This window comes from Bactrocera dorsalis, chromosome 1 (assembly GCF_023373825.1).
Source record: "Bactrocera dorsalis isolate Fly_Bdor chromosome 1, ASM2337382v1, whole genome shotgun sequence".
Lineage (NCBI taxonomy): Eukaryota > Metazoa > Arthropoda > Insecta > Diptera > Tephritidae > Bactrocera > Bactrocera dorsalis.
This window is the reverse complement of record NC_064303.1, coordinates 96,969,362-96,989,946: the sequence shown is the minus strand read 5'-3', so window position 1 is coordinate 96,989,946 and position 20,585 is coordinate 96,969,362. Positions and strand designations below refer to the sequence as shown.

At 35.9% G+C, this 20,585-nt stretch overlaps 2 protein-coding genes across 2 annotated transcripts in view; both read right to left on the bottom strand.

Moving 5' to 3' along the window:
* Positions 1–20,585, bottom strand: part of LOC105228772 (serine/threonine-protein kinase grp) — a 55,183-nt gene that overhangs the window by 20,404 nt on the left and 14,194 nt on the right. The window contains exons 2-4 of the mRNA XM_011208737.4: positions 4,104–4,116; positions 3,316–3,723; positions 2,001–2,224 (exon numbers count right to left, since the gene is read on the bottom strand). Of these exons, the coding sequence (XP_011207039.2) occupies positions 2,001–2,224; positions 3,316–3,440 (349 nt within the window). The 5' untranslated portion in view covers positions 3,441–3,723; positions 4,104–4,116. The remainder of the gene's footprint in view (positions 1–2,000; positions 2,225–3,315; positions 3,724–4,103; positions 4,117–20,585) is intronic.
* Positions 19,132–20,585, bottom strand: part of LOC125778104 (uncharacterized) — a 3,754-nt gene continuing 2,300 nt past the window's right edge. The window contains exon 2 of the mRNA XM_049454430.1: positions 19,132–20,579. Coding sequence (XP_049310387.1) covers positions 19,869–20,579 — 711 coding nt within the window. The 3' untranslated portion in view covers positions 19,132–19,868. The remainder of the gene's footprint in view (positions 20,580–20,585) is intronic.

Here is a 20,585-nt window from a genome sequence, read left to right as displayed (position 1 = left end):
TCGACGAAAGGTGCAAAGTTGACAGTCCTTGGCCGGATAAAAATCCTGATCCGTTTCGATTACTCAGACCCGATTGTCGTGAGAACGGATGTCAAATTTAGTCAGTATGTAAAGTAAGGTTTGAATTAACGTTCGTCGAAAAGTCATCTACGCTAACCATCTCGAATAATTGACCGTTTGGTGGGGATTGTAGTATGGTGGACCTTATTTCTTTTTCCCGGAATGTGATGAAATCGATGCAGACGATCTCTATTTCCAACAAGATGGCGCGCCGTCTCATGTATCACGTCTAAACATGGACATATCGCGTGCAAAGTTTGGCCTCTCGTTAATTTCGAGAAATGGTCTCCAAGATCATGCGATTCAACACCTCCAGATTATTTTCTCTGTGGATATGTTAAATCAAAGGTTTACGCCAATTAACCATGAACGTTCAAGGAGCTTGAAAACAACATACAACGCACTATAGCCAAAATCCCAGCCGAAATGCTGCACCGGTTCATCACAAATTGGCCGACTGTCGTGGGAACGGTTTAACATCACGTCTTCTTTTTGGTAGAGATCAAATTTTAATCAGACCAAAATATGTAAAATCGGTGGTATTCCCCAAAAAATATTTTGGAAATCTTTACTATGACTACAACAACAACACTGGAAATGAAGAATTCATAAGTGAAGGGCACTACTTTGAAAAGATTAAGAAGATTAATGAACCATTAAAAATAAAAATTAAAATACTAAATAAATTCAATAAAAATTAATAAAAACAAAAAAACAGAAACAGAAAATAAAAAGAATTAAATGGAAAAGTTGGAAAATAAAAATTTTCAAGATATTTTGAAAAGCATGAGGGAAATATTGTTCTATTTTACAATTTTAGTTTATGATAGTCTACTTCAAGGCGCATATGTAGCAAGTATTTGAGAAAATTATGAAATATTAAAAATCAATATCAAAATTTTAACCTTCAATGTAATTTATAATAAAAATTCCATAACGTGGAGGAGGAGTACGACACGTCTGCATTTTGTAGAACCGAGGTTAGCCTACTTTGAGGTAAATAAGGGTGAAATATTTGGGAAAATTATGAAAAATCAAAGCAGAAAAAAACTTAACAACTGAATAAATCTATAATAATTTCGAATTTCAAATAAAATCCATTCATTAAATGGGGGTAAGTCTACATTTTATAGAACCGATGATGTTAGCCTATCTTCAGGCGCATAAGCGTGAAATTTTTGAAAAAATTAAAAAAAAAGTTAACCATCGAAATAATTTCCAAACGAATTTCATTCTGGAGGATGATTAAATCGCGTACATATGTTACAGAACCGATGTTAGACTATTTTCAGGCGCATAAATTCGAAATATGTTGGAAAATTATGAAAAATGTAATTTTCAAATAGAAGTCTATACATTAAAACGAGGAGTAGGACAATTCAACACTTTGTAGAACAGATGTTAGCATACTTTCAGGCGCATAAATGTCAAATTTTGCCATTTTCAACATAAAAACAGTTTCCAGTATACAATTGAGATTGCAATTCACCGCTGCTGACACATATGGATTTTAAATATGTAAATATTGCTCACTTATTTACTGTTAATTTAACTTTTGTACAACTAAGAAAATAAACCGGCACAAATTAGTCACAATTTTTACATACACATACATACATATAACTTTAATGTAGCATATATGTATGTATAACTCAAGTAAAGTTTTCTAAAGAAACTTGAATCATTTCTGCTGAAACATTGCCATATTAGGATGTTGATAAATAAAAAAAATTAAAACGACTTTAATTGATACTAATTAATATTTGCTTTTGCATATAGAGAAACGAAAGAAAATTGCGTACAAGCGAATTTTTAGATCTAACTAATTTATAACCGGTATATATGTACATACATTTTTGGTATATACATATGTATATCGCTATAAGTATGCATATGCAAAAAGCAATTAATCAGCCATCAACACTTTTCAATTTACTTACCAATTCTGTCAAATAATTCACCGCCGGCTGCATACTCCAAAAACAAATACTCGACATCATCGTGCGAACGCTTGCCGAAATAGCGCAGAATGTGTTTATCTTGTAGCAATTTTTGTATGCAAACTTCTTTGCGTACGGAGAGCATAGCATCCGGATGCTTTTTCAGATCAACCATTTTCATGGCAACAGCTTCGCCGGTTTGACGATTAATCAACAATTTTACTCTGCGAAACAAACAAGAAGAAAAAAATAAACGAGTTAGAAGAGCGCTAAAGCCACAAAGATGTGTAGACATACGCACACACACACGCATACACAAATACAGGTACATATATGTCCATATGTATGTATGCAAAAGTGCTCCCAAATAAAATATTAGACAATAGAATTCGTTTGGAGCGCCGTATGAACCCAGTTGGTGTGCATTAAAGTGTAAGACTGGATATGCGGACGGACAGCTGCGAATTTTTTACTGGCTACATATCGATGTGTGGTGTCGTAAGGCAGCACACCGCAGGTCCACGACCGACTGACATGCTAAACACGAATTGTTACTACAACTCTCCGAGTGTTGTGGGCTCTGACGCTGCTGCTCGTACGTCGTATAATCCCTGCTCGATGGTATTAATAACATACCAACAAAACTGGCAAATTGTATGTATGTATGCACATGAATATATGCGTTTGTTTTTATCATTTTACTTTTGTTGCGCTTATTGTGATTGCGTGGGGGTTGCAAATGTTGAATTCCATAACGAATATCATCAAGCACTAAATACGCAGAATAGAGCAGTCAATTGCGATTTTTTCTTTGATTAAAGCAAGATTTTTCTTTAATAAATATCTAATGAGTTTTGCAAAAATATTTTGCAAATATTTCAATGAAAAGCCAAGTGGAAACCGAATTTACAAAGACACGCACACATCTTTACACACATGTATGCACTTACACTCCAATAAATGGGAGTAAAATATGTACCGAAATTGATTCAGTAAATTACAAGAGTTGCATGCGAAATGCGGACATGCGCAGAACTGTGCAATTTTTCGTATTTTTGCGAAATACAATATACAAACATTATTAACACACTGTTTTGGTACGGAAATTATGCAGCATTTATGTTTGAAATACGCTATTCAAGTAGTCATGAAGTGCGCTACAAACGTATTTAACCCCACTTTTACTAATTAAACGCCATTACGTTGCCAACTAGCATACTTTCAGTTTTTAACTGTAAAATCGTAAAACAAACAAAAAATATATATTAAATTAAAGCGCAACTAATAACGAAAATACAACAAAGTATCTACTCACTCGCCGTAGGCACCCTCGCCAAGTGTTTGCGCAAGTGTCCAACCTTCGACGAACTCGCGAGCGCCACCATCTCCATTGCCATCCACTTTTTGCGACTCAGACAAAGGCATTAGCGAAGCGGACATGTTGGCGGGTTGTGTGCGACGGTGTCGTCTTCCTTGCTTCTCACCAAATTACGCTTAACGCTTCTAATACTTATCAAGGTATGTGGTTGTTTGGCGTTTTTTTTCAACTTCCGTGCCGTGCCGTTGCCTTCTTTGGTATTTTGCTGGCCTATGACTAACGTTCGTAATATGCCTTATGGTTGTTGCTGCATAATTGTCGACAACGGCATGTCGTCTGCATTTGCCGTCAGCGTCACTATCAGCGCCGATGCTGTCGTCGCTCTACGTTGTGTTGTTGCGTTTACTGTTATTAAATATATCTGCTGTTAGCATCATGTTTGTTGACTAAACTCATTTTCAATGCAATCATTAGGTATTACACAATGAAGGCATTAATTTTGAATGCCGTTAAGGGGGAACTGACAGAACTTCGCTAATATTATTGGTAAACAATAATAAAAATATTTATGTATATTTAAACAATTTTAATATTGCTTTCATAGATTTTTTCAATAAAAAATAAGTACAGCATAACCAAAACCAGCCAGACTAGTATTTATGCTGCATTGATACTGAGGCTGTAAAGTTTATTTGCAATATTTTAGGTTACGTCGAACTTTTTTAACCGTAATTGTAGCGAAATTTTGTCAGTCCCACCGTACTTGTAAAATAGCCGCTACATACTCAGGTTGCAATGCTGAAAATAGAAGAGAAAATAGTAATTGTTTAGTTAACTAAAAATATTATAATTTATTGTGGAAAATTAAAAATAATTTATATAATACACATATATTTTTGATATATCGATCTGAGATTTTGCACACGTCTTTTACTCCACTGGAAGCTGTTAATTTATGGAGACCGTCGCTATCGGACTACTATAGCATATATGTAGCTACCATACAAACGGCACAATCATATACGTACATTTCCTTGTATGAAAAACTGCTTAATTTGTCGAGATATCTTTTTCAAAATTTTACACAGATTCTTGTCCAAGGTAACGGTACAATAACCGAAGAAATTGTTCAGATCGTAGAACTATAGCATATAGCTGTCATACAAACTTTCTTATATAAATGAAGATAAAGATCTTTAGAGGCACTTTTATGCTATAAGAAAAGCACCAGTAAAGGGTATTATAACTCCGAAGTTGACTTTTTATCAACAGTGCTCAAAAATCAGCACAGACATTTTATTCGAATGTGATAACAATGAAACATTTGAAACCAAAAATGCTATCACGACGAAACTTGAAAATATCTTGAGCTTCCAACGCCGAACTAACCAAAGACATTTTTTTACGCTGTTAGCACGTTTACTCCTTTTGCAGAATAGGCGTGAAATTTTAGGGAGTCAAGCCCGGCCTCAATTTTTCAATGAAATTGTAGTAAAAACTTAGTAAAGCGTATGAGGGCGATATTTATATTTTTCTAACACAAATATAATTGAAATTATGCTTTAATTTATATTTTATCTAAGCAACCCGTTTAATGAGTATAAGACAAAAGTAAACAATCTGGCTTTGTTTAATAAGTATAAGAAATTGAAATAGTAAATTACTTAAAGTAATATAAGAAATATTTTTTTTCTACTTTCTGAACAGAAAATATTTCAACTTACAAAATATGTATTTTTTTTACTCTCTGATGCGATAATATTTCAACTTACAATATTCGCAAAAACGAACTCTACACAAACTTCTACGCCACACTTCCATGTAGATTAAATTATTAACCCAGCCGCTACATGCGATTAATCTTCGATGACTGAATTCTATTTTAAGCACGTAACGACAAAAAAATACTCAAAAACCTGATTTCTAGATTCATGTACGAATAAAAATGGCGGGCAAAAAAAAATATGCCAGCAAAAGCAAAGAGGTACAAAAGTATCGGCCACGTTAAACACCTTGCATACGTGTATGCGCACCAACACAACAATTCCTGGCGGTACTACCATAAAATGGGGAGCTCGAAGCAGTAGACAACTATTTTCCAATCATGAAAATTGGGCGCTGGAGCAATGTACTAGGAGTACGGTGTCTACATACATGCAAACATTTGTAGAAAAAATAATCGTAAAAAATTGGCGAACTAACCCGGAGCAAAATTGCCAAGAGCAAGAACAATGGAAAAAATACAATTTCCTTTATTTGCAATATTTTTGGAGATTTCACTGTAACTTGTGCCATCATTGACTGCTTAGCTATAGCTGTGGCTGCTGTCATGGCAAGCATTGCGTAGTTCCTGCTCGCTTGATTGCGATTCGTACTGTGCTGTGCTGTAATTTTTCATTCTTTGGCATGGTCATGGTTCACTTTACACATTTGTATCATCAGTAGAGTGGCCCCGAGTAGCAGCAAAAGCAGCAGCTCCACCGCAGCTCCACTGCAGCAACACTCACTACGCGCGCGGTCTAGGCAAACGCATGCGCCACAGCAGCTCATATCAGCTCACAGGAGACCAAACCGGCAACTCATGCTAATACAGGCAACAAAAAAAAACAAAAAGAATATGTGTGGGCGCATAAGCATAGTGAACGAGAGCAATACACATTGAGAAGAGCATAGTTGAAATTAAATTAAAAAAAAAATACGCCCGAGGAGTTTACCACTTCGTGCTCCGAATTCGAGTTTACCATAAGCGCACTAGCAGCGCACAAATCTATATAACATATGAGGTATATTTAAGTTAAAAAAAAGTAAAAAATAAAAATAAAATTATGCAAAAGCATACGAATTTGTGCAAAAAACGAGCTTAACATTTTTTTCGGTTACGTTAAGCTGCGAAGCCGTTGACGGTCTTTGCCAACCCACACACACACATAGACAATACATAGAAAGACCAACACAAACTTATTTTTTCACCTTCTCTACAACTCATTTGCGACCTTTACTGTCTTCGTAACGCTCAGAAGTAACCAGAAATATATAATGGATGTATGTATGTATAGGCATTATTTTTTATATAGAGACAAAACTATACGAAAATAGTGCGGCGGTGAGATAACGTTTTAAAAAGAATAGTGTGGAGCAGTGAGTGAGGGAGTCGAAAGAGAAATGAACTCTATTGCTGGCAGGCGTGCAGTGTGATAAATTGAAGTGGCGGCGTAATGGGCAACAGGGGGTGCTGACGACCCAAGAAAGTTGATATTTTGTAGGTAGAGAGCATAAGCATAAGCGACTTGGAGGCTGGCTGTGCAGTGCGACAGCTTGTGCAAAAGTAATGTCACCACATTAAGTTTGACTCGAAATATATTTGTTTGCCATTCTTTTCACTGCTCACACAGCTTGTAGTTCGCAGCGCAACAACAACAAACAGGCTGATCAGCTAAGCTCAGACAGCAGCGGTCTGGTTTGGTCTGACTGCGTAGGCTTAGTTTAAAATAATTGTTACTAAGCATGGTTTTTTTCGAATTCATTTTTCGTTGAGATCGAACACTGAACGGGCCAATGGAGCAACGAAAATGTGGCCAAGAAAGAATGTGCAAAAATTTAGTTTTTTTTTTTTTGCTTACATTTCATTGAAGTCGCCTGTCCGATCTGATGCTACTGACAATGAAGTATTAAAAATTGTTGTTGCTACTACAAGTCGCTTGCTTGCCATTGTGTTGGCTTGACTCTTCTTTTACTTGCTGTTTTCTTTATTTTTTTTACTTAATTCTTTGCCTCCGACTGCCTTTGCGCTCTACAAAGGTAGCGTAGTTGCCAAACGCTGAAGAAGATAATGACACTGCGCGCTGTTTGCGTGCTATTGTTCCACACACACATACACATCCATACAGCGCAGCTTCCACCACCAACTATTGCCGCCCTCAAGCTTTTTGGTAGAACCTTCGCTCACTCACAAAGGCACTCGCATTGCACGCACGTTCAACAGGCCACCAATATACATATGCGAGCACTATTAAATTTCGCCCTGTCTTTCATTTGCTTTGGACGATTTCGGCTGCTGTCCTCCTGCCATAACCTTCTGCATTGTGTACTCTTCTTTTCCACTTGCACATTCGTTTACACATTCAACAGTGCGAAGTTATAGCACTTAAAGAATGCTCCTTCAGCCATTCTGTTGCGTCTAGTGCCTTGTTGCCTTTGGCTGACTGCTGCTGCTGCTGCTAGCTGCAAACGACAGCCGGTCAGCCATTAACCATTGCAGACCCTGATGTAGAGGCATCGCATAATGGTGCGAGTATGTGTGTATAGTGGAACGTAGGCTCAAATTTGGCTATACAGCAACGTGCGCAAAAGCTAAATGGTTGTTTCAGATGTACATACACACAAATGTATGTCGGTTTAAGGATATTACTGGATATTAAACACACAAAGCCTGCAATTTTAAAGTCAATAGTATTTAAAAAGTGTCATCTTATATCTTATATTTGCTAGCTTTTCTATTCTTAACATACATTTTTTAATACTATTTTCGAATTTTTAAAAAATACTATATATTTTGAATTATAGAACGTATATAGTATTTACAAAATTTAATGTATAATAATAATCGTCAATTTTGAATTCCCTTGATCCCCGACTCTATCTCCAGAACAATCTACGAAAAAAAGGTGTTTGGCGATGAGGAAGGGTTTTCTTCTTAAAATTAAGTCAAATTCAATAACCAAAATAGTTTGTGTTTATAATAGATCAGTATAGGTAAGAATGAAAGGACTAGGCAAAAATTAGATTTTTGACAAAATGGCGGCTAGTCAAAAAAAGTAGAGATTTATGAAAAATTATTCTCAAAAACCTTATTCCCTTGAACATTGCCTGACAAATATGTCTAAGAAGGTCGTGCGAAAAGTTCAAATCGATCGGTCCTGCCGTTTAAGGGATCGTCTCAGTCTGACCTTTCGAAAAATCACTGATTTTCGCGATTTTTTAATGTTGAAATTAACTATCGCGATATGAAGTTTTTTTTAATTGATAAAATGGCGGCGACTTAAACAAAAAGTATCGAATTTGGCCAAATTTTTCGAGTTTTTCAGAGTGTTCTATCCAAATAGGAACTACATATCGTCAAACTCTTCTTTTGAGAGTGGAAACCGTTTGAAAAAACCCCATTCTGAGAAAAACGCATTTAATGATTGGAGTTTCTGCGCTTCCCACTCTGTACCCTTTCGACAAGAAACGCTGTGGCGACCGTAATGAAAATTTCGATTTCAAAATTTGAGAGAATTTTTATTACAGTGTATACTATCCGAGAAAGCTACAAAAAAGTCGATTTTTCCAAAATTTCACACTGAGACGATCCCTTAAAAGAAATCTCTCCGACTCTGATAACAGCGTTTCGCGAAAAAGCGTTTAAAATTTTGGTGACCTATTATATAAAGTTAAAAAGCATACAATTTTCCATACCACCAACTTTTTTCATCGGAAGTCCTGAACTGATCAAAGTATTATGCTCTTAAGAAATTTTCTTATTTTTAGACTGCCAAAAATTCTGCAGACAAAGCAATACTTTGGTTACAGATTAAGTTAGGTTAGTTTTAATGTAAATAATCAAAAAAATATGTAGAAAATTTGTTCGCAATATTTCTATCAAAATTGCACGAGCTACCAATAAATCACTAATTATTTTAAAATGCAGCAGTCCCCTCAAGTATTTTATACATCATTTACTAACTAATTTTTATTTTAGACTCTTTTAAAAGGTCAGTTTGGTAAATTAATTAAAAAATGTGAAATATTTAATTATTCAACAAAATAATATACCAAATAAAAATATTTTTCATTTCATTGTTTACAAAAAAATATAAAAACAGCCGGTTAATATGAAACGCTTTGACGCAAACGCTTATTAAACAGAGCCAGTCATTTAACACACCCAAAGCAATTCAATTAATAAACGTTAACTGAAATAGAAATGTCCGTTTATTTGTGATCAAATCATGGCTATTAATACAGAATATAATAATAGTTGCTGCCTTAATATCTAAAAATAAATTTGGAATGCGAGTTACTTGCACAAATGTATATGTGTATAAAAAGCCTAGTTAAAAGTGGAAAATATGACGACTGCATGAACAAACATACACAACTGATGCCAACACGTTTCGAAATCACTAGCAATAACTGGCATTCCCGGTCATACCAAAAGAAGCCAATGAAGCCGAAAAGATCGTTAAAAAGCGCGCGCACACGGTCGCATCTATGCACATACATATGTATTGGCGAAAAAAATTAAATCGCGAAAAGCGCAGTGCGCCGGAAAGCTGCATTTCGTTGCGTTTGCTGTTGGCTAAAATTACTTGGTGCATAAGAAAGCTAAGGTAGCGACGTACGCAAAAGCGCCGGCAAACGCCTTGCAAGCATAAAGGCATGCCAACAACACCAATACAATACTAAAAACTGCATAAATACATACATACGTGCGAGTGAATGTAAGCCGCAGTCAGTGCACACGTAATGTTCAATGGCCGGTTGGTTGTTGGTCGGCTTAAAATGCCGGCCTACAACTACCGCTTTGGCTGAGCTACAGTTTGGTGGCAGTTGATTGGGAGCAATCTCGTTTTGAATTGTTGTATGAGACGGACGACAACAGCATCCGCCGCTGTAGCAACAAACATTGATGCAGTGTGTATTGCAGGCATAGCAACAGTCGCCGGCACAAAGCGCCTGCACAGCGCGGAAAAAGTGCATTTTTAGACGCAACAACGCGCCACATGCAGCAGCAGCAACAGCGACATGGCATTGGCAATCGCCTGCAAGATAGCAAAGCCAATACGAGTTTTCGTTTTGCTAGCTGTTAGCTGCTTGCTTTATTGCTGTGCAGTTTCGAGGCACATTTCAATTTAACGTGTTTTTTCGCCGCCGCGAAGACTTGAACTTGTCGGCATCTATTTTTCAACCTTTTATTGTCTTTTTTTTTAGTTTTTAATTCCTTTTTTTTTGCTTGTGAATTTAACGCTGTGACTGCTTTGCTGCAGGAAAGACGTTCGTCTGTCCATGGAATGGAACTTTTATATAGATAGGAATAGGTGCATATCGAAGAAGACGCAAACAAAAAAAACAAAATTGCCAAAGTGGAAATTCCAGCAATACAAGTTTTTTTCGTCTGTCTTATTGCAACGGACACATTGCTGGTTGCTTGTCGCTGCTGTTGCTGAGGGTATGATATCCTTTTTAATCTTCAACAATACTTTATACGTTTTTTTGAATGCTTTCAATTAAGGCAAGGAAAAGGTGAAGGGTATTAATATGTGCGAGTGTTTGTGTTTGTGTTTGCGTGTTACGCGTGTGTACATACATACATACATAGAAGCATCGTTATATACCTTTCTGTACCTGTTTGTACATGTGTATGTATGTGCACATATGTATGTATAAGGTGCATAAGAGCGCCGCCGCCGCCGCCATAGGGCGTGTATCCTCGAAATTTGTTCGTAGACTTCTTTCGCAAACAATAAGTCTCATTTATGAGTACATAAAAACTAATTTGGAGAATTGTACGAATTTGTAATGCTATAAATAACGATTAATAATATTATTACAATATAATATGAAATTCTAATTGCTGTTTTCTTTTTTTGCTTTAGGCATACAAACGACTTACATGTTTCGGGTGCCAATTAAATAACCACCGGCTTTGCTCCATTACGTCGAAAATTATTTGTTTTTATGCAAAAATTGTGTACCGTTATTAACTTTCCCAGCTAATGTGACCGTTTTTCCACATAATTTAACAGTTTATGTATAAGCCGTATTAATCGTGTGGTTTTGTTCAAGTCTGATAATTTCTTTCCGACCACAAAGTCTGTCCACGCAACGGTACAACTTCGACACTATGAAAAGCGAAAAAAACTAAACTTAACACCGAAAAGTGTACCATTTTGTATTTCATCTACTGTTGTTGTTGGTAGGTATCTACACCACAAAATATTGTTTTTTTTTTTTTGTTTTAATCACCACGCTCAAGTCTCATCAGTCGGTTAAGTATTGTATGAAAGCAGGCACCACGCGTGCAAAAAGCCAAACTACACTAACACAACGGTTTTGAAAATCCAGCCAACAGGCCAAGGAGATAAGCAAGCAGCAAGCAAAATTTGCTAATGTTGGAAAAAAAATTGGAAATTTAAGATGATACCGATTCCTTTCGTAACGAGCAAGTGCCAAAGTTAAACTGCAAAACCGCCAACTGCCGCAAAACGAAAACTGCGTTCCGCATCATCATCTTCGTTTACCGTCACACTGTCGAGAGTCGGCGCGACCGCACGAACAGGCGAGTGAGCAGACATACGAGCAAACGAGCAAGGAACTAACCAGCCAACCAACCAATCGACCGAATCGCAAGCCAGGCACATCAGGCAAAAAGGTAAAGGCAGTCATATAAACAGGCAGCAGCAGCATCAGCAGCAGCGGCCACTGTCTCACTATTGGGGTCCAGCCAGCGCTGCAAAACAGCCATCTAGCCAGCCTCATAGGTATAGCAGGCAAAGCTGTATTAAAAGCACAGCCTTTGTAATCATTGCAGTTGTGTGCGTGTGCTGTCGACCGCTGAAAAGGCTGCGCAGCTTGCAGCCAGCAAGCTCCACTTCCACTTCTCCACAGGCACACACGCATACACAGCTCAGCAGCTTCTCTAGCAAGTTCGCGAATTTGCCTGACGTTCGTTTTGCTCTTGTCGTCGTGTCATATTGTCGGTCGGGAGTCATCGCAGGTCGCCGTCGCCGTCATGATTTCGTGTCGTTTACGTTTCCTACACCACCTTAAGTATCTACCAACAACTACATATATTCTATATTTTTAAGCACAGGAAGAACAGTATAAGCAGGCAGCAGTAGCAACGAAGTCTCCATTTAATACTAATGTACTGTATGTACAGCAACAATGAACAATATCAACTTCTCCAACCACAGCCAACATACCTTGGCTTTGTATTGTCCTCATGAGCATCTTAAACATCCACCTATGCGACTTTGCTCTCACAAGTTTATGCTCTCGCTGCGCTTTTGGGCGAATTTTCAGCTTATTTTGCTTTCGTTTTTTTTTTTATTTTCGTTTTTGCAGCCGAAAACGGTTTTAGAGCATCCAACCTGCTATGGCTTGGGGACGACTCCCTTTACCACCTGTGCTTTATTTAAACGTTGCTGCGTGATTGCTTCCCACTTTACAATTTCTGCTTTGCAGTCGGTTCAATGCGACAACAGCTTCAATAACCAACGGCATAATGTTGTTGATCATCATTATCCTCATCATCATCATGAGCTTCATCAATGTTATAGACATGGCTATATATTCTATTACGTTCGGCTCCAGCAAACTCAACGTGGACGCTTGGAGAGTTAAAGGTGCTTTTGCAGCAGCTGTGCTGCAGACAGCCGGTCGGTTGTTCGGTCGTTCGAGTCGAGAGCGGTTAATGCAGTCAACCTTTGACAATTCGTCGTTTGGCGAGCTCGTTAAGAGGAATAAGGCTGCATACAAGCAGTGTAAATATATAACACAATTTGACTTCAAATTAACAGGATAACCCAACGAACCCAATGATTAAATGTACTCAAAGGTATAGCGAATATGAAAATGGAAAGTTTATTATTGCCTATGGACTAAATTCATTAATTTTTATGCAATATAATAAAGTAAATGAAATTATGATCGGGCGGTGCCGAATTCTAATTTTAAATATTTCGAATATCTGGCTGTCTTATCTCTTACTGTATTGACAATCGATACAATTAAGTTCTGAATATAACATAAATGGCCTCCACGATTGTAGCACGTTCAATATTGACTTCTAAAGCTTGAAGAGTCTGGTTTTTTGCTAAAGACCAATGATTTCCAATAATCCCATAAGAAGTAGTCTAATGGTGTTAAATTACAAATTCTAGGGAGGCCATTCAATGTCTCAATTTCTTGAAATAATCGAGTCTCCAAAGTTTTCTCGCAATAATTCAGTTTTTTCGCGTGCTGTGTGGCCCGTCGCTCCGTCTGGTTGAAACCAGATGTTGTCAAGATCAACTTCTTGAACCGATGATTCCACCAGACCAAAAACCGTACCAAAAAATTTCTTAAACGAACGCGACCGTTCACAAGCAAATGAAATATTTAGGATTAATTTCGAAGCTAGAAATATGGGAATCTGAGAGAATGAAACACGCTTCGTCGTATTAACGACTTTGATGAACTTATCAAAGCTCAAAAGAGGGTTACATTTTTGAAGCGGATTGTTACTGGCGACGAAAATGGGGTTGTTCACAAGAATGTAAAAGGCAGGAGATCATGGGATAACAAGAAAGAACCATAACAAACCACTTCGAAAGCCGATAGCCGTTCCCACGACAGTCGGGTCTACGTAACCGGAACGGACCCGGATTTTTATCCGGCCAAGGACTGTCAACTCGGCAAAATGCTGTCGCTACAACAACAACAAGGCCGATAGTCACCAAAAACGGTTATTTTATCTGTTCAGTGGGTTTTCAAAAGAATCGTTTATTATGAGCTTTGACCCGACAATACTACGATCAATTCTGAAGTGTTTTGTGATCAGCTGAATAAATTTAGTGATGCACTCAAACAGAAGAGTACAGAATTAATTCATAGAAAAGGTGTAGTGCTTCACAAGCATAAAGGTAGACCTCATACAACTCTGATGATTCGCTAAAAGTTTTTTTAGCCAACACCTCTACCATATTCTCCAGCACCTTTGGACTATTACTTGTTCCGTGTTTTTTAATGGGAGAACCTTCGCCTCAAATCAGGACTTCAACAACCTTGAAGTAGTTTTTTTTTGACTGCAAGGATGAAAATTTGTAAGTCTTACACAATTAGGGGACTTATAACTTGTGATACCACATCGTAATTACATACAAAAATGAATTTACGCAATTACAATTCTCAGTTTTCGGTTCGTTATAACTTTTAACTTTATGAGAATATATGAAACTCCTAAATAAAAAAAATCGTGTTTAAATTTTAATAAAATCTCGAAATTAATTAATGAATGACCCAATATAATTGTTAGTAAAGTGCTATCGTCCTTCTGTCAGATTTCCCAAAAATCTTTTTAATTTTTTCAGAATTATTTTACCCTTCATTTTGTTTTTTTATTTGACTGGCATTTTTCTTATTTAAAAGGATTCTTTCACTGTTTCGCTTTTTGCATTTTAATCTTCTTTAAATTTATTTGCTTCTTACTGCATTCTCCACAATTCAACAAGGTTATCTCTTTTCTGTTGACAAACTGACGAATCCGCAGCGAAAATGAAATTAAATAGAATGCAACAAATAAATTCATATACATAATTCAATTTTTATGAATTTTTTTCTCGGGCATAATGCATACACATTCCAAGTAATGTAAATATACATACATATGTATGTATGTATACAATGTGTTGTATAAGATACAAACATACATACTATATGTACATATGTATGTGTACATATTATACTAAGCATGTATGTATGTAAATGACGATTTAATTTCTTTTTTTACTGACTTCCTTTCTTTTCCCTACTTGTGGCCACTATGTGGTATACGTAACATGAAAAGCTCCATTTTCTGGGGTTAACGCACGCAGCGCAAAAAATGCACGTTAACCAACAAAAAAACAATAGTGAATGAGTAACAATAGCGCGCAGTTGGAAAATCAGTATATACCTACATACATATGTATTTGAAAATAAAAGGAATTTTAAAAGGTATTTAGATAAAAATTTTCTTTAAAAAATGAATTTTAATACAATAACGGCCACTAATGTCGAAATATATTCACAAAAGCAAAAAGCTTCTCGTACAACAAACTATAGTCGTTCAGGGCAGAGAGGGCTTCCAAAACAACTGTGTTACCGTTAATCACACAGTCGTGGACAAAGAAATAGCACTCATTGAAAATGAAATAAAACGACGTTTATTATTAATATAAACAGAAAACAAATTAAAATGTTTCATTAGTATGGTATAAATTGAGGAATAAGTTATGTACAAAAAATTAAAAAAAAGTCAAAAATTGTTAAAAAAAAAAAAAAAATATTTGAATTTTCAATCTCGGTCTGAACATAGAATTACCGCAGCAGGCCGCTTCAGCGGAATTTAAGAAAATTCATTAGACATGTTTTAAGTGTTATTGCTTTTAAGCACTCACAACGTTAATACTTTATAGTGTGTCAACAATTTTTCAAAATTGCTAGACGTCGTCGCGGCAAATTCTTCTCTAATTTCTGGCATCTACTTTGCAGAATTGCGTAACATCCCAGTCCAAAGCGCTTCAGCATTTTTGAATTTTTTTCTCAGCAATCCGCAAGTTAACATCCATCCAAAATTTTAATGAGATTTACATCGGGACTGCGCTGGCCAGCCCAGAACTTCAATACTTTTTGCTGTGAGCCAATTTTTCACATTTTCAACTGCGCGAAATCCGAATCAATTAAAGCGAATGGTTCCATAGAATTTTTGAAAATGTTGAAGTATGAAAATGCTTAACGGCTTAACGGTTCCTCTGGTGTGTCTGGAGTTATATTAGAACGAGAATGGCTCCATGGTATTATTGAGAACGTTGAAGTATGAAAATTTATCCATTCTACCATCTATCATCACCTTTTTCTGGTGTATCTGGAGTTAAATTAGTTACCGAATCCAATACGATTCAACATGGATTCATCGCTCCAAAGTAGTATTTTCCAAAATTTTACGTTCTTTTCAAAATTTTTTTTTTACAAATTTTAGTCGGGCTCTTTTGGACAGCAATGTTTTTTGCAACTCATTCAACCAAACAACTGAGCATCATTGAATCGCTTTCATACAAGCCTTCTAGATACGTTAAGCCCAAATTCCTCCTTTATTTCAGCCATAATCTCTCGATAAGTTGTAAAAGCATCAGCCTTGTTTTTTCTGATGATGCATACTTCGCTGTTTTACGTGCAGGAGCTTTGTGTGTATTTTTTCAGCAAATTAAGATTACTTTTAACAAAATATTTGGCGTTATATACCATTATCCTTAAACAGTTCATAATATTGGCAATCTGAGTTGATTTTTTTTTCTAAGTTGTGGAAGTCAATACATGCTCAAACATCGGAAATGCTCTTATTTGATAAAACTAAAAACTGCTTCAAAAATTTCTTATAAAAGTGTGCTATTTCTTTGTCCATGACTGTATAGTATATACAAACTCTCTTTCAATCATCGTAAACTGATTGTCATTCAATCAATCGCCATAGCCGTTATAAAGTATTTACTATTATTATAATTGAACATTTTTCGGAACATTTTGACAAGTGATACCTAAAAATACATATGTATGTATGTATGTATATGTATGTGTGCAATTAATACAAACTACATCAGAATAAATTGTGTGTGTAATTCAAATATTTATTTTCTTAATACAAAGGAAACTTAAAAATATTCAAAAATTGTATGTAATAATATACAAACTAATACAAAATTACAGTAGCGATAAATTTCAAAGTCTACTAACTTAAAATATTCTAGAAAAGAAATTAAAAAATTTATTGGTGTTTGAATATGTTTTTGAGATATTCTGAAAGCAATTTGGATCTTGATTTTTGTACAAACATCAATAAATTACAGTAATTTAATGTTAACTTTCTGAAAATAAGTACTTTTGTGAACAGAAATATTAGTGTGGGGAGAGAACAGCACTGGCAGTAGGCATCCCGACTCATTGTCGCGCTCTACACAGGAAACTGCAGGTTCAGGAAGCACTTGTCCAACATGAGCATAGTCTCTTGCGCAAAGTGCCGGTTCTGCGACATGCAACAGGGACCCCATAACACTGATTCTGGATTGCCCAGCAATTTGCAGGAGCAGGCTAAAGACCCTAGGTTCCATTTCCGTGGATAGGGATCACATTACCTCAGTCGCGCCCAGCAGGCTCCTGAAACTTTCAGAATGCTGGGCCTTGGTGACAATATGTGACATAAGGGAGGGCACAATAGACCGTAGGTCGCTGTCATTTCGGCGATATTCTTGAAAATTATTTCAGGAATGTTTTCTACAGTTGCAACAAGAATAAAATACCCCATTAAACCAACTCCCTATAGTTCGAAACAACTTGTTTCCCAGACTCCCGTTAGATGACTTCAATGACAATCTACTTGCGCTCTAACTCATACAGGGTCTAGATACTTTGCTAGAAAACAATAACCTTCAAATAACTGAGTTCGAGTTGTACAGATTAACTTCTTGGGTAAAACTATTATTTGTCGTAAAAATATTAAGGATACCATATTTTACTAATATGTATACATTGCAAAAGCAATGGCCTTTTCTGAGGACTTATATACATATATTAGGTCGTAGGGTTGATCTAAAATCGATGGATCTCAATTATACAATTATTTGTTTTTGTGTTGTACTTTTATATGTATTATAACGGGTCATCTAACGTTTTAAATTTGAATTATGTATGTATATTTCGACATTGGAAACGTCAAATACCATTCGGAAAGTGACAGATATTCAGTAAAAAGTCTAAAATTTACGAAATGGGTCGCTATTCACTAGAAGAAAACTGGGAAATATTGACAGATTGGGCAGAAGATCGTTTGACCGAGGATGGTCAATTTTACCGAAAAATCATCTTTTCGGACGAGGCTCATTTCCACCTCGATGGTTACGTTAACAAGCAGAATTGTCGCATTTGGGGCACAGAAAACCCGCACGTAATCGCCAACAAGCCAATGAATGCACCCAGCACGAATCACTGTATGGTGCGGATTTTGGTCTGGTGGAATCATCGGCCCATTTTTCTTCGAAAATGAAGAAGGAACCGCCGTAACCATCAATGGTGAGCGATATCGCGCAATGTTAACCGAATTTTTCTTCAAGCAAATTGAAGAGGAAGACTTGGACAACATTTGGTTCCAGCAGGACGGCGCTACGTGCCATACAGCAAACGCTACACTCAATCTTTTACGCCCTATCTTTAAATTTAAAATTTTATATGGCCCACCCTATACATTTATAGTTACCAAACTATACATCTAGACAGGTCTTTTAACTGTTCATTATTATTAATAAAAGTTTTTATATATTACTCTGCAATGTTTTGCATGTTGCAAAACGATGGTAAGAAAAAAGTATTCTAACGTGTAATGGAGAAAGAAGTTTTGCAACACACATGTAACACTTAACACCCTAATGTATATCTCAAAAAAGAGTTATACCTCTAATATGTATGGATACCGGTGTTCAGTTGCTGATATATATTAACCGAACCTCCCAAATTGCTTATTATTGGCAAATTTAAAATACATATCTTCAAAATTAACAGTTTTAGACAGACAAGGAAGATTTTTCTTTTCATCATAAATCAATAAATTGCTTTGGAAACGAATGATGATATAGAACATTATGGTTAAATATAATGGAACACATGCTATTTGACTGTTAAGGGAGTATTCTACTCTAGAAATTTGAAAAAATCGAAATTTTTTTCTTCATAATTCGATAGTTTTGATATTCAAAAATATCTCCCTAGAAGGATTTTTCAAAACTCAAATTATTTTCAAAGTTATAGCCATTTTAGTGACGTAGCACCTAGACCGGTTGAGCGAATATCATTTAAGGTAAAACTTTGAACGCGTTTTTCTCGAAACTACTTTTTTCCACACGGTACCGGCATTATCTCAAATTCTATACAACCGATTTTCTTGAAATTTTGTGTAAACCTTCTTTATATAATCCTTTATCGTTCCTTCCAGCATCGTGTAAAAAATTTTTGTTTTTAATATTTAAAAAAAAATTCAGGAATTTCAAAAAAAAGCGTAAAAAATTATTTTTATTTTCAGGCAGTCGCCACTTTTCATAGGGACTATAACAGCATCCTTACTGATTAAGAATTTCTTTTGATTTTTTTTCAGTCCACCAGGAGAGTCAGGATCAATGTCACCAGAATGCGCCCTCTAATTATTTTAATTTTTAATATTTTTTTGTAAATTTTTTTTTTCTGTATTCTTAAGATATCAATAAAAACGCCATAAAAAAATGGGTAGTAAAAATATTTTTGTTTTTTTGTTTTTAAATAAAATTCAAAAAACTGACCAAAATTTGATTTCTAGAGTAGAATACCCCTTTAACTCTTCAATCAATTATGTATTATCTTCACTTCATATAAAGTTAAATTTTACATTTTTTTTGTTCCCTTTTCAAGAAGTTAGTTCTTTTATATTTATGTATATGATTATCTAACACTTAACCCGCAAGCAGTAGTAAGTTTCTTATAAATGACGTCTACGACTTTTGGCAGTTAGATTTTATATTACAGACGTTCACTCCAAGATATTTCTTTGTGTAATTTTTACTATAAAAATTTGAAGTACTGTTAATTTATTTAACATCTACAGTTATATTATGTATTTTTTCGACAATTGCCAATTAAAAATTAATTTTTGTACAGGTAAGCAATCAAATTTCGTTAGAATCCGATTTGTTTTTAATTTTTCACCACTTATAAAATTATATTTATGCTGAGTTTTGTGTTTTCTGTGGTTTCTAAATCATTTGACGTTTCTTTTCATACAATTCTTTGGGTGAACATAATAAAGGTGACTTCTTTTGAATTGAACGCCAATTACATACATTATTCTGACTTTCTCTATTAATTACATTTCTATTTGCGTATGTTGTTTTCGTACTCCTCCATGATTGACTCTTAATAAATGTGTCGTTGCTGCGCCAATTTTGTGTATTTTTTTCTACATCATCTCCTCTCCAATTTTGCGGTTTGTATCCTTTATCACTTCCTCGTGCAGTCTCAAAACTCTCCTCATCACCGACAATATCTATTGCACTCTCAAATCCACTATTAAGAATATCAGAAGATAGATCATGCGTTAATTCACTTGATGTGGCATTGCTGCTGGTCTTCTGTGACGCGCAGGAATCATTAAGATTAGTCGTAGCATCTTCAATTACAGGACTATTGTTGCCAGAAGATGACGACGATCGGGAAACACGCGGTTTCAATTCAAAAAATTTCTCATCAAAAAATACTGGCATGTGTTTGCGACCATTTCTATTTATTTTCATCTCCTCCGTTATGGGATGTGTGGCTATGGTGCGAACTTCGTCTAATGGTTGCTCCAAACTAGGGCCGAGACCAACATGTCTCATCAAAGCGATCGCTTCGCGTTCTACATTGTCATTGTCATCCCAATCATTGATGGTCGGTTGTTCACCCAATGGTTTAGTACCAGCAATACGCTGCAC